Below are 14,436 nucleotides of genomic sequence, written 5' to 3' on the forward strand. Positions count from 1 at the left end.
TCTCTTCATGGTCCTTATTTTCCAAAAGTAGCTGTTTGAGAGATAAATGACCACTCTGCTGCCGAGGATGACAGCCTACACAAAGATGATATTGAATTGATTTCAGAAATGTTGCAGAACTGACTGTTTGATGTATACCGCTAGACATGAATCATAAAAATTCTATTAAAAACCCCTTGAATGGCTGACACCAGAATATTATTTGTGATGATTAATTTGACTCAGTCATTACAATGGGAGTCAAGTTAGATCGTCTCAGACAAAATTGCTTTTCATTCCCTGTTGAATTTCCTTGCTATTTTTCTTTTCTTCCTGCTCTGTGCAGGCCTCCGATCTGATTGGACTTATAGTGTTTGAGCAGCAGCTAACACATGCATTGGTTTTCTTTATCACCAAGGTCAGGCGCTCCATGTTTGCATCTAAAATTAGATGTTTGATGTTTGGTTGAAAAGATTTGTTTTATTTTTATTTTATTTTATTTTTTCAAGAAATGAAACACTAAATTGAATAAATGTGTAAATTAAAATAATTTAGTATTACCTGATGTATCACAATATATCTGTTAAGGATATTTAAATTTATTGTCTTTTTTCTCTTTGAAACAACTACAACACCACATTTGGTTAAAAACTTATTCTCCACTCTTTACCATGTGGCATATTATTCTGTCATAGGGATACCCATCAAATGTGTCTTACAGCTATCTCTTGCTTTAGAAAATTTTAAATCTTCTCTTAAGTTTCATATGACTCTATTTGATCACATGATTGTTTTCTCCTTCTATTTCTCGCTATATTTATCCATCCTATCAGAGCTACACAGGCCAGACGGGCAGCAGCGGGGGTGGAGGCGGAGGAGGCGGCACCTCAAGTGGAAACGGGACTGGGGACGAAGACTATGAGATTCCACCAATCACTCCACCCAACCACCCCGAGCCACCTCTTCTTCACCTGATGGAGCATGACTCTACGGGCTACCTCTGTCATTCGCTGCCACACAATGGGCTCATCAACCCATACTCGTACACTGAGCTGCCAACGCTCATGATGTCGAACATGTTGGCACAGGACAGCCACCTTGTCTCCAGTCAAATGCCCTCGGTGAGTAAAACTGCCTTGATTTTTGCATCCAATAGTGGGCTTTGCAAAGCTGGATAAGAGTATTAGCTACAGATGTTTGGGGCTATTTAATATTTAAAAAAAAAACTCAAATTTTTAACTCCACTAACTTTTATTTGTAAAAAGCAAATTTACTTTAATATAAAGTAAATTTAAAGTACATTTGCTTTTTTCTTTGTAATCTTAAATTCACAGAACACCAGCAACTTCAACATGTTAAAACGTGAAGTTTTGTAATGATTAATGTTCGAATGATATTGATGTTGATGAATGATTTCTATAGTGAAACAGATCATGCTCCAAAAACGTTAATGTAATTTTCAAGACAAGTAGACATAGGCCAAGTGGAGGGAACAGATGATTGTTCAGGGGCTGCCTTGTCAGCTGTAATGCATGGAGAAAAGGATTGTGGGTAAATCCATCAGCATCATATCTGCCTCGACGGCATGCATCGGTCAATCTGTCAAGCCTTCAAACATGAATACATGCTGATTACTCCCTCAGCTCCAAACACACACAAAAAAAATGCTCGTCTGCAAATTAGCATCTCAAAACCGTAATTGCTTTTGTGGGAACTGCTGCAAGATGCAGGTTTCTATCAGAGCAGTACAACAATCTGTAGAAGGTTTAAGTACGAAATGTAAACGCACATGCTGCTGTCTTTCTTCCCATGTTGTAGATGCAGCATTAAATATGTGATTTATGGTTGAATTTGAAGTTCAAGTTATTCAGATTATTCTTTTGTTCATCACTGTGGAGCAAATCTGTAAGAGTTTGACTAAAAATTGTCACTGTTAAGTTTGACAGTGTCAGATCTGAATGCATCCATTTGGAAGCAGGATGTATTGATGTTTTTTATTGATTGCAGCACTGAGATCCCAAACAAATTACATGGTAAGCCATGTTAACATAAAAAAATGTATTCCTTTTATGTGGAGGATTATGGTAAAAGAATTCACGCCCTTGTAATTTACTGGATAATGACAGATTTATCATAAACTGGTACAGAAATAGTTTCTGCCAGCTGTACCTTTGTTGTAATTTTTATAAATTACAACAAAGACGAAAGAAAAAAGTATATTTATATTTCCATTTGGCCCTTTCTAAGTTCACCTGAAGCATTTTGGGTAATAGCTGTTTCTCATTGGTCTTTATCATTACAATTATCAGAGATTCCCGGAGTGTTTTGTAAGTTTATGAAGCAGATAAGAGTATCTGTTTTATACAGTATACTGTAGACATACACAGATGCATATCAAGGTCAAGTGTGATGTATCATGTTCATCACAAACAGAGGGGAGAGGGGTAAACAGCAGTTGAAATAGATCTTGATAAAGATCTCAAATGCAAACATCTTATGCATTATATATATTGCAGGAATATTCCCCTGGTGTATTAGCTTCACTTGTCATCTATCTTTATATTCATTTCACATTTTGGTCATGACCTTTACTGTGGAGACATTGCTTGATTGGCCAGTCTTTCACTCCTCTGTCAGTGTGTGTTTGTTTGTGCTAGAAAGAACCACGCTTCAGCTTTAATGGCACTGAATACAGTCGGCTGCACAATAAAAATGCATGAAATTCCAAATGTGCAGCAAGCACAACATATCGGACAGAAATTTGAACAAATAATCTCCAATTGCAAAAGGGTTATTTCTTGTGAGTACTGTTTTGATAACCCTGGATCAAATAAAGATTATTTTTGGAGACAAGACTGAATGCTTTGCCCAGTTTAAATTAGGTTCTGAAAGTGCCACGTTACGTTCTAAACAGTGTACATTTTTAGATTTGCAAGTGCATGACTAAAGCAAAGCAGCACATACGGTAATTGTTAAGACGAAAGAAAAAACGTATATTTATATTTTCATTTGGCCCTTTCTAAGTTCACCTGAAGAAAAGTTTACAAAAATCTGAAATTATCTTCAATTTGATAGTAAAGAGGCAGGCTCACAATTACTAAAAAATATCTGTACTCCAGCTTTTCGTTTATGTATTTATCTTCAGTCAATTTAATAGATGAACTCTTACCGTGCCATTTATAGCTTTTGTGCTTATGTTAGCGTCGGGATTTGATACCTTTGTTTGTCACACACAGAAACTTCTACCAGCTACGTGCCACCACGATGCGCTTCGCCACCCATTTGTTGAGACAGGGATGACATTAAATAAAATTTTGGGTTCGTCCGTAAAACTACGCTTAGGTTAATCATCTAATGCGCAGCCGCCCGCAGTGTTCAGTCTATCTGCTCACCTGTATAAATACACCTGCAACGCTCCTCCCTGCTGTTCGCTCTGAACTGCCTCCAGGCATATATATATATATATATATATATATATATATATATATATATATATATATATATATATATATATATATATATATATATATATATATATATATAAATAAAATATTTTTATGCATTCATAAAGTAAACTTAAAAAAAATCTTTTCATTTCAACTTTCTCTAAAAGAAGCATAGCGATCCTTTTAGTGCCCTGCTTCAACTTCACCCTGAAAAAAGGAGTATATAAAGCAAACTCTCTCTAAATCAAATACTCTGTCTGGCAAAAACTACCAAACCGTAGCGGAGTTTCATTTGTGCTGAGAACCGAGTGTCTATTAAATTGGTGCCTCACCTTGTCACACTCTGTTGAACAGAGTAATTAAGCAAACTCTGCAGTTCAAACATGAGATGGTATCATTATGAATTCCTCACTTGACATGGGCGGATAAATAGTGTTGGTTAATTCACTTTTTTTTTTGCCTGTTTAGGTTGCATAAAAGTTCACCATGCAAAATATCTGTTTCTTGTGTTGACGTTGTACTTTTATGCGAGTGTCCAAGTATGTTTATTTATACATTTCTTTGTCTTCACTATAAACAATATCTCTGCCGTTGAAATGGATCCACTACATCTGGAGGTCAGGCCTTATATTCAATCTTGAGCACATTGAAAAAAAAAATCCATTAGGGTTCATCTTTCCTGCATCAGCCATTCTATTGTGGTGCTGCAGTGAGATCTGTTTTCATCAAGCAGATTCAATACGTGAGCTGGGCAATGAAAAGAGTGCAATAGAGTTAGATGAGGAGAGGAGAGGTTGGGGGTGACACGGTGGGGTTGGTTGAGATTGTGGCTAGAAAAGCAAGTACAAATTGTAAAGAATAAAAAAAAGGTAACTCTTATTCAAAATGAGTATATAGCTTCAATTTTCTGTACCTCCTGGATTTCATTATTAGATATTTTAGAGATAATTCAGTTGAGTGAAATGAGGTTATTCGATTTCAACAAAAAGCTGAAAGCTGCTGTTTTTTTCTAAATGTGGATCCATTTGGATTGAAGTATGCAGATATTTGAAAGTACTCCAATACAAGTGCAACAATATAAACATTTAATAAATAGCCTGATTGAATAACCCCAAGGATTCAGACAAAGTAGCATTTTGCAGTAGTTGATCGTAATCACAGGGCTTTTGGTAAGAATTGACTAGTGGCTTTGCTTGATTGGTTATTTTTTTTGGGTGCTTTGTTACTGGCAGACTGATACAAAGACACATTTTGTTCCCATTCGTTTCAATGCATTTACAAAAACATGGCAAAGATAAACCATATTGACAGAAGTAAAACAATAATTTTAGATCTGCAAGATGATTCTGAAACATTTCTAAACTTATCAAGGATTAATTGATGGATGGATGATTCATTTTATAACATTATTTTAGGAATTTTTTTTTAGCTATGTGGAAACCTCTCCTTAAATAAAAAAAGACCTTGAAAACAGTTAAAAGAATAGCTAGCACAACTAAACCTACACATTCATTTACTGGGGAGCAAAATACGTTTTCTTAAGACATTTTTAGTCTTTTTCTCCACACTTTCTTTTTAATTTTATTGTGTGGTTTGATTGAATATGCTTGTCCTGTTAAGATATGTTAAGTTTAGTTAGCTGAAAGTGAGATACTATTAACTAACCATATTTGAGCCTTCTCTAATATAGAGGTAAATAATCTGTGTGGAGACAAAAAGCTTCCCAAAGAAGAACTTAAAAACAACAGGTTGTTATCTGTCTTTCAGATCACTCTGTTGGATTTTTCAAATTCACCCACACTGATGCTTTTGTCCACTTATTTGTGATTCACTATCTAGATAGTGGCAGACTGCACTGAAGCACCAACCAATCATCTGTTGCCCCCGGAAGCAAAGTCATTAGACAATAGCAGACAGAATCCCAGACAAGATTATGTCTGCTGAAGGGCTAATGGGGACATTTAACTGAAATATGGTTTTATGTTGGTCTGTTTCAGATGTGTTGGCATCAGTCCAGTTACATTTGCAAATCACAATCATCAAACAAGAGCACTATATGTTAAATTAATCAAGTCGGCACCAAACACAGTTAATTTTGTAGGGTTGGACAAAGTACAATTTTAATTGCCATGGTTTCCTAAGAAAATTTTATCATCAGCAAAGATAGGCTTGTGATGTTGAATTCCCACTGCATGTAATGTTGAATCAGGTAGTTCCTCAGAGTTAGTTATTAATTTATACAGTCATCACATACTTGCTCAGAATAAGGAGATACTGCTAATTTAAGAACTGAATGCAGTGGGATGGACTTCCAAAGCTAGGCAACGTTTTACCAAGTGACATAAACTAAGCATTACAGACTTGTTTTATAATTAAAATCAAAGAAAAATTTATCTAATTACAAATTTTTGACCCACTCTTAATATTGTAGAAGCATCACTGAATTAGCAGGCCGTATTTGCAGGTTTTTATAATTTTTTTGATCAGCCTACCACTGTAGAGTCCTTGATGTGTCAGAGCAGGGCGGGGTCAGGTTTTTTAGCCAAAGATCCAACCTAAAAATATATTACAGTGCAGGACAAATGGTCCTGCCACCCAAATTCTCTTTAATCATAATTCTTGTCTAAGCCATATTACTATAAATTAATTTCATTTCATCCATCTGTGTTCTGTATTTACTTGATCAAATTCAGCTTTGCAGAGAAACTAACAAGGCTAAGAACCTGAAAGTTGCCAGTTAACCTAACATGTATGTTTTCAATTGTGGAATAAAGCTGGAGTACCTGCAGAAAATGCATGCATGAAAACATGCAAAAGTACAAAAAATGCAAAACTGTAACAAATGCAAAGAACTTGTGACACTTGACCCCAGAGTTCAATGCAGCATTAAATTCAATTCAGTAGAGTCAAAAAGAGAAAAAGAAGATGGTTTATGGTGCGTTTTTTTCAAATAGTTGCTGTAAGTCACTGATGTCCAACGATTACTCAGACGCAATTTATTAAAATATTGAAAAAGGGAAAACCTGAAAATAGTTTAAACTATATCATCAGCAATATCTGCATCAATGTCAAATTAAGCATATTTTTTAATTAATTTGTTTATGCTACAAATTAATCCATTATGTTTCTTCAAAACATGTTTATTTGTTTTGTTGGTCACTTCTTTATAAGAACAATTTGGCTATTGTTATTTTTTAGTTAGTACACAAAACCATCAGTTAGTCAGATTTATACAAATATTCGACACAATGTTTGCTAAATCGTTCCTCTTGTGCTTGTAGTGTTCTTAGAAAAATAGATTTTCTTGCTTCAATCCACTCATTCATAGTGGAAATTAATTGAAAATGTTTTTTTCTCCCTCTGGTCACAACATGAAAGACATACTTAACCACTTTCCTAATTTTGTAAGGAGTACATTTTCAATGCTCATTGTCATTTCTGCTAGTTATTGTGTTGTGGTCTGAAATTGCTCCTGGACTAACTTGATATCTTTGAGAGAGCCCTTTTTCTCTGATGCTCCACTGCACTTGGCAAAGCCTCTCCCTGCTTCTCTCCATTAATGCCCTGACTGTCATAGCATCTACAAGTTCCAAAACACATTAGAAATTTAATAGCCTTGCTCAGGTTGCATTGATCTTATCAATGCAGCCCGAGAACAGATACACATCTCTGTTGCTACCGGTGAATAATTTTTTTGGACTCACGAGCAAAGTGGCCGCATTGTAGTCACTTTCCACTTTCAAATACACTTGAACTTGCTGAAAGCAAAGCTGTTTATTCATTGGCTGAAAAACTTTGTTCTATGTGATCCTCACACCTGTGTGCCTAAAATATATTTAAGCTGAAAAGGCCTATATGGTGTTTTAAAATGCTAGCAGCTGGAATAAATTATCTTTGATGAAGTTTTTTGTGCTTCATTCAGAAGGAGCCATCATCAGACTGGCTTGCGTGTGATGTTTTGAATATGTAACAGATGATGAATGTATAATCAGGAAGGTAATGTTATGCATAACAGCAGAGTAAGAGGAGAAAGAGCTATAGGCCCGAACAACCCTAGCTCCATCAAAGGTATTATCTCATCATCATCTCAAGTTTTTCTTGAATATAAAATGTAAATTTAGTTGAATATTGGTCAGTGTATTGCTAAAGAGCTGCTGGTTGCATTCATATTCAAATCCATTCTCCTAATTTCTTTTGTTACAACATTTTAGAGTAATAATTTCCAAACAAGCTCCTTATCTTCAGCTACTGAGGTTAATTATCAAGTAGTAATCCCACCCCGACTGTCATGTTAACTTGGACGGAAGCCTGTGTTTTTGTCTCATGCTTTTGTTTTTCCTCACAAGCTATTAAGTGCTCCTGGCAGGTGCTCGCTCCCCAAGCCTGTGAATGAAATATGAGCTGCAATGTCAACTGAACTTGTCACAGACAAGCTGGGATGAATAAATGATAAGAGAGTAGAGGTGTGTTTAAATGTGTTCGCTCGCCGACGGATGCTTCCAGCTAGGGTATTATCTCCGACTGTACACCTGCTGGTTTTCTGTGTAAACCTGGAACAAAAGGAGATGCTTTAGTTGCGATGCTTTCAAAGAAGAAGAAAATCTCTAATTCTAACTTTGTATAAAATATGACATTTCAAAAGTCCTGCCATTAAATGTGTTTACAGTTCTCGCCAATATGAACTTTAAAATTGTCTTTTAAGACTTTCTGCTCTTTGGAGCTTATACTGTAGCCCCCATTCAGATGAAGAAAACCTATTTCTCCTCTGAAAGACCTTCATTTTCAGGCATTTTTAAAAGGGATTACAGGGTCTGAAAAAAAAAAAATATTGATGGAACGTCTGTCGCTTTTCACCACAGTTCAACAAGCCCAGTGATAGAATGGGACTTGTATTACTTATTCCAATGTTTATTCGGGCGTAGATGATTTTGAATGATCAATGCTTCTAGTGGAACAAAAATCCCTTTTGCTTGTTTGATGGCCTCTTGAAATCATCAGCCAGGAGAGAGGATGGTTTCTCTTTAAACCGGTTTTCCTCCTTTTTTTCCCCCTCCACTTTTTATGTGATTGTTTATTTTCAAATTGTCCCTCAGGTTAATGTTCCATTTTGGTATTTCACACCTCCCTCTCCCATAAATGAACCATCAGCGCTATAAATCACTGGACAAACAGAGACTTGTGCAAATCCTGAAAGGTTCAAAGATTTATGTAACACATTCATGTTTTCCACTTTCTCATTTTAGTACTCCACGGGAAAAGCCGAGCTAATAAAAGGTCCTATTAATATTTCCTGTTGCTTGGCAACGGCAGGCAGCAAGTAATAGCATTCTGCAGAAAAATAGATGACCGATAAGAAAAAATTCAATTCTTTTCTCATCTCCTGGGAGAAAGTGCCTTATTTCTCTGGCAATGTGATATGAAACTGTAGTTGTATATTAAGAAATATTTTAAAAGAAGTAGAGGTTACTTTCCAATATCACCATTTTAAAGGGATTTTTTATTGCATGCTTGAATGACAACTCGTCTGTTTTCTCCACCTTGATAAGGTCAATTAATATTATCAAAGGATAAGGTGACATAATTCCTGTTAATTAAAAAATGAAAAAAAGTGATGTTATTTCATTTCATTCACACTGGAGGCATTTTTAAGAGAACAAGTTTTTTGCAAATAAAATCTTTTATTATAATCTTGCTATTCACCGTGGTCAAAATACGAAGAGTAGCATTTCCCAAGTGGCACTTTGTAATCACATTTCTGAAGCAGAAGAGTAAAATATGAGCTATCATATTTTTTTTTTCCATGACTTTATCCACGGTAGATGTAATCAAGAGTGGTATTCAAGCAAAGAACAGAAGCTAAAGAAAACACAGCTTCAGTCACAGTAGATAGACAGTGTTATGAGACGCCGTTACACAGATAAGGAATTTTATATTACACTTAGCCACGCACCCCTGCTGAGATTTATCATGGCATGAAATCATGTCCATATTGCACCGTGCCCCGTCTCAGTCATCCATCAGGTTATTCTGCCTCTGGTGGCAGGAGTGTTCAGCCACAGTGGCGGGGGAGAGCTTTGTCGTCTCGCTTTGGGACGCCTCTCCCTCCCTGCCTCACGTCCTGCTGTGCCACCAGCCACCACTTCAAAACAACGCTGGCACTCTAGTTGGTTAACGTGCACAGGAGTGGCTTGAGGCAGGGTGATTAAAAAGACACTTGGTTTATTTGCTTAGAGTGCGGGCTGAATTTGGGGACCACAGATGTTTTATCGCAGAAGAGCACAGAATGTGGTTTAAAGATGTCATAAGCTTGAGAAACTATGTCAACATTTTCACAAGATTAAAGAAAAAAGTTCCATTATGACTTCATGTCTACATTTTGTGTTGCCAGCAATTATTCTGAGACCTTATAAAGTGATCTTAGTGTTCCCTGTTGCTACCAGAGATGTGGAGAAAAAATAAATCAAGAAAAACCTATTAAACAAGTCTGTGTTACAGGTTGGTACTTTTAATGGTCACATTAATCAGTGGTTGATTTATTTGGCATTTTGCTGCTATAATAGTTCAAATCTTGACGATAAGGTGAAGATAACCCATATCAGATGTATGACATTCTTGGTGAGTGTGTTTTTTACATACACATATTACTTTGACATGACCTTTAATTGCATGGCATATAGAATACTGTGTGCTTTTTCATAAATATGTGTGCTTTGTTGTTTTGTGTTCATTACTTCTGCATTTTTCCTGGTGCCCTGAGCACACATACAGACACGCACGCACACGCAGTGTGTTTGACACAGTAGTCAGGAGTCTCATTAGTGGCAGTGGAGGAGCCTTGCCTTCTGCTGTCATGAGTGTGTGTCCCCGCCGCTCCTCACAACCATCTCCTACATGTCATGTCAGCCAAGGCTCTGATTCTCTGACGCTGTGCTTTGTGAGGTGAGCTCAGAGAAACACCCGGGCGGAGAGGGAGCAAGAAAGGGGGAGCAAAAGGGACCACAAGAGAGAAAAAGAGAGGGGGTGGAACTGAGGAACAAGAAAGAAAACTAGGGGTGGTAGTGGAAGGGGTTAGAGGGGGGATAAAAGTAAAGGAGGTTCTATCTCACATTATTGTTAATGAGGAACATGGAGGATGGTGCCAAGGGGGACATCATGACATTACTATCTGCAAATCAACCTCTGCTTTTTTCAATGCCAAAGATTCACTCTGAAAAATGTTTAAGGGGCTCACAGTCCTCACAAAAAACAGCAACTTCTTTCTTCAAATTATTCCTCCTGTGCTATTATAACACTGTTGCCCATAATTTTGTTTTTAAACTCAATCCTGTGTTTAAACAGGTTAAATTTTCTGTCTGATCTATTTGAAATATTTTATTTTACTTTATTTTTGTGTGAGATATATCACTTTTCTTATTTTAGAATAAATCCTGATCAGTAACAATAACAGTCATTTAATCTGAATGGCTAAAAAATATCGAAGAAAATTATTAAATAAATCTAATTCACAAAATTGATCTCAAGTTTAGCTTTTGCAGTATAGGAGTTTCCTTATCCTCTATAGAGCACAACATGTGTGACATTTTTAATAAAGCCAAGTACTTCAGTCAGTGCAAGTAAAATATTGGCAAAACTTAATTACGTTGAGATAATAATTGGGTCAGCAAACATGAAACAGAGGGATTTTAAAAGATCTACATTTAGATACTTACTAATAACACATATTTGCTATAACTGTTGTAAGAAATATAAAAAAATGTTATAAAAAATACTGATGGCTTTTGAGTTTTGTATTTTGTCAGTATGACCACAGCTCAGTTAGTTACCTCATTAATTAGCAATACTTGTACTGAACTTGTACTCAAGTGCTACTGTACTTCTAGTACTCCCTGATGATATATCAGGATGTCTGAGACAATTTTGCTTACTGACTTTGGAATATTATTATTGTGATTATGATATCTGAATAATTTTGTTTTATGTAATCCTAACCTTTAAAAGTAAAATTCGGGGCGTGCTGTGGTGGCGTTGGGGATAGCGCGTCCCACATTTGGAGGCCTTGAGTCCTCCACTCGGCTGTCACGGGTTTGATTCCTGGACCCACCGACATTTGCTGTATGTCTTCCCCCCTCCCTCTCCCCCTTTCCTGTCAGCCTACTGTCATATAAGGGACACCAGAGCCCACAAAAGACCCCCTGGAGGGGGAAAAAAAAGTAAAATTTGTTCATTTGTGATTTTTACAAATTATATGTTGGCACTCCAGGTCGAATATATGATTTTTATGTTTCAAAGACATGTTTGAAACTTGTTCTTTATAGCTTATGACATCTATTCCCCTGTTAATTATCTTTTAGAGTAGCTTACATTTAAGTTGTTGCTGTTTTCCATGGAGAATAACTTTGTAATCTCAGCTGAGCAGTGACAGTAGAGAAACGTGGCTTATAAATGTGGCTTGGAATATTATATGGATTTGTTACTGAAATTATCAAAGTAATTTGTTTTGACAACACGAGGGAGCTCTGTTCAAATAAATACTGTACAATAATACTTTTTCAGTGCTTTGCTTAAAACAACATCACTTATACACTTATATTTTCCTGTTTGAAACATCAGGCATCAACTGTTCATCATATCTCCTTACTTAGCATCTGTCTGATGTCACAAGAAGGCCGACACAGTGCTTTGCCTTTGCTTTCATACATAAGCAGCGTATGATTCATGAATCCACTCTTATTAATTCTCTTCAGCTTGTGTAAATGACCCTCCAGGGCATCTATAAGCTTGATAAACCAAAGACACGCATGATAGGAGAGAGAAAGAGACACAGAAAGGAAGCGAGAAGGAGGAAGGAGGGAAGCAGAGGTGGGAGGCTTGAAGGCTCTTTGAGGAACAGAGTTGTTAGTGCTTTGCCCTCGGGGTAAATGAGAAGTGGCTTTGAGGGCTGCGAGGAGCCAGGTCTGTTCCCAACCTAAAGGCGTGTTTACCACCTTGTTGCGCGCCGGCTGTGCTTTTGAAGGATCAGTCTCGAACGCGCCTCTAATTAAAGCTGTCATGGCCGGGTGCCTGCAGGGATAATGTTCTATTATTATAGTCATTTGTTTCAATTAAACGCTGGCTGATTTTACAATAGCAGCCATGAACCTGTGTGAGTGAGCCATCACTCTAAACAAGATGGCTCCAGTCAAGCAGTGAGTAGGAGAGGAAGTCTTTGGAGTCACAGAGGCATCGATCACTGTGCAACTTATTCAAACAGGGCAGGGAGGGACGGGGAAATTCCTGATACTGCTGATTAAAAGAGTCAGCAGGTGATTTCTCTTTGAAAACCAAATTAGACAAATATCAAAGAACATTTAAGGACAAAATGCTTCATCTTTTTTTTTTTTTATTTATAACTTAAATTTCGAACGTAAATTCTCTTCATATCTCTAAGGCTAACCTTACAAGCACTCAATATTTTTTTTTATATCTATTGTATTAAGATTTACAGAATCTATAGAATAATGAACTAATTTTGTGATGATGCCAGTGAAATAAATTTGCATACTCTCATCTGCATTGTCAAAGTGATGGTAAATGGTATAATGAAATTAGTAGGTAAATCCCAGAGTTCAGTTGCTGTGCTCAACTGTGGAGCATAATTCTCCTTCTTTTCTTATAGCTGTGTATAGGACTTTCTTCCTTTCCTTCTTACATCTCAGTGCTGGTGGTCAAATCCCTTTAGCTAAATCAAATGGTGCAGGCAATTGGAGTGGCCATGAAACCATTTCGAAGGTAGGGTCAGCAGGAGCAGAGGGGGAACAATGCCTTTGTGATATTCCATCTCTCACACATTGTGCTACACATAATTGGAAAGCCTTTGTTATTTGACTCCCATTTGACTATGATGTACAAGATGTGAATACAAACATGACAGGCGTAACGAAGGCAGAGGAACGAGCTCACACCGAGTTTCCTGGCTTTACATCACACTTTGGCTTTGCCTGGCTGCCTGTCACCAAAGTAAAACCCAACTGTCCCATTTATATATATATATTTTATATATATATATATATATATATATATATATATATATATATATATATATATATATATATATATATATATATATATAATCCATCCATCCATTTTCTAACACCCTTGTCCCTAGTGGGGTTGGGAAGGGTGCTGGTTCGTGTTCCGGGCGAGAGGTGGGGTACACCCTGGACAGTCTGTCACATACTTTTCTCTACTTTAGGTTTTATATTTTTAATTGTGTCTGCTATTGGCCAGAAGAAATTACCACATTCTTATTGATTTTGATAAATAATAATAAATGAAAATACACAGGTTGCAATAAATTGTTCTAAGAGCAAATATATTGTAATCCTATTGGTAAATAAAAGACAAAAGAATGCAGTGGGCTCTAAATGATCAGATCAATAAATCTAGGGTTCAAAATCTATTCCTGTTTTATGTAATAAGTAGAAAAATGTGTCAGTTAAAACACCATGGAGGCACCAGACAATTTTAAAAAAGGTAATATCTTTCTTTACAGAAAAATGTAAACAAAATTAGAATAAACTTTAAGTGTAAACACCAGCTTGTCTTATCTGGTTTTAAATATTTAAAACAACTCAAACTGAAAATAATTAAATCCACAGCATGCAAGATATTATTTTCTGGTAATAAATGTGTACACTTTCCCACTAGACCACTAGAAAGTTGATATTGTTTCCAAATCACCCTTTTATTTATAGTTATGTTATTTTAGGCTTCCTGCTGTTTGTCTCATCAATTATGGCTTATCAGTCTGCCTTATGTACACTAAGATGGATGTAAACTGGGATTTTGTGAATGTCACGTTTGCAATGACATCAAATATACCCTATTATTGTGAATAAATTCATTGCTTGTCTTTATTTGCTAACATACACAATTGGCAGACTGCTAGCACTACTATCAGCTCTATAACTGGAGAAAATACCAAACTCTGGTATATTAATGAAATGAAGTTTCTCCAATCCTTGAGTTACCT

General features: G+C 36.4%; 1 protein-coding gene across 6 annotated transcripts in view; it reads left to right on the plus strand.

Annotated features, from left to right (window-relative positions):
- The window catches only part of tox2 (TOX high mobility group box family member 2), a 124,573-nt gene that overhangs the window by 90,423 nt on the left and 19,714 nt on the right, over positions 1–14,436 (plus strand). For all 6 annotated transcript variants that reach the window (XM_044122005.1, XM_044122003.1, XM_044122004.1 and 3 more), the window contains one exon: positions 813–1,100. In XM_044122005.1, coding sequence (XP_043977940.1) covers positions 813–1,100 — 288 coding nt within the window. The remainder of the gene's footprint in view (positions 1–812; positions 1,101–14,436) is intronic.

The sequence above is a fragment of the Gambusia affinis genome, linkage group LG07 (assembly GCF_019740435.1).
Source record: "Gambusia affinis linkage group LG07, SWU_Gaff_1.0, whole genome shotgun sequence".
NCBI classification, from domain to species: Eukaryota; Metazoa; Chordata; class Actinopteri; order Cyprinodontiformes; family Poeciliidae; genus Gambusia; species Gambusia affinis.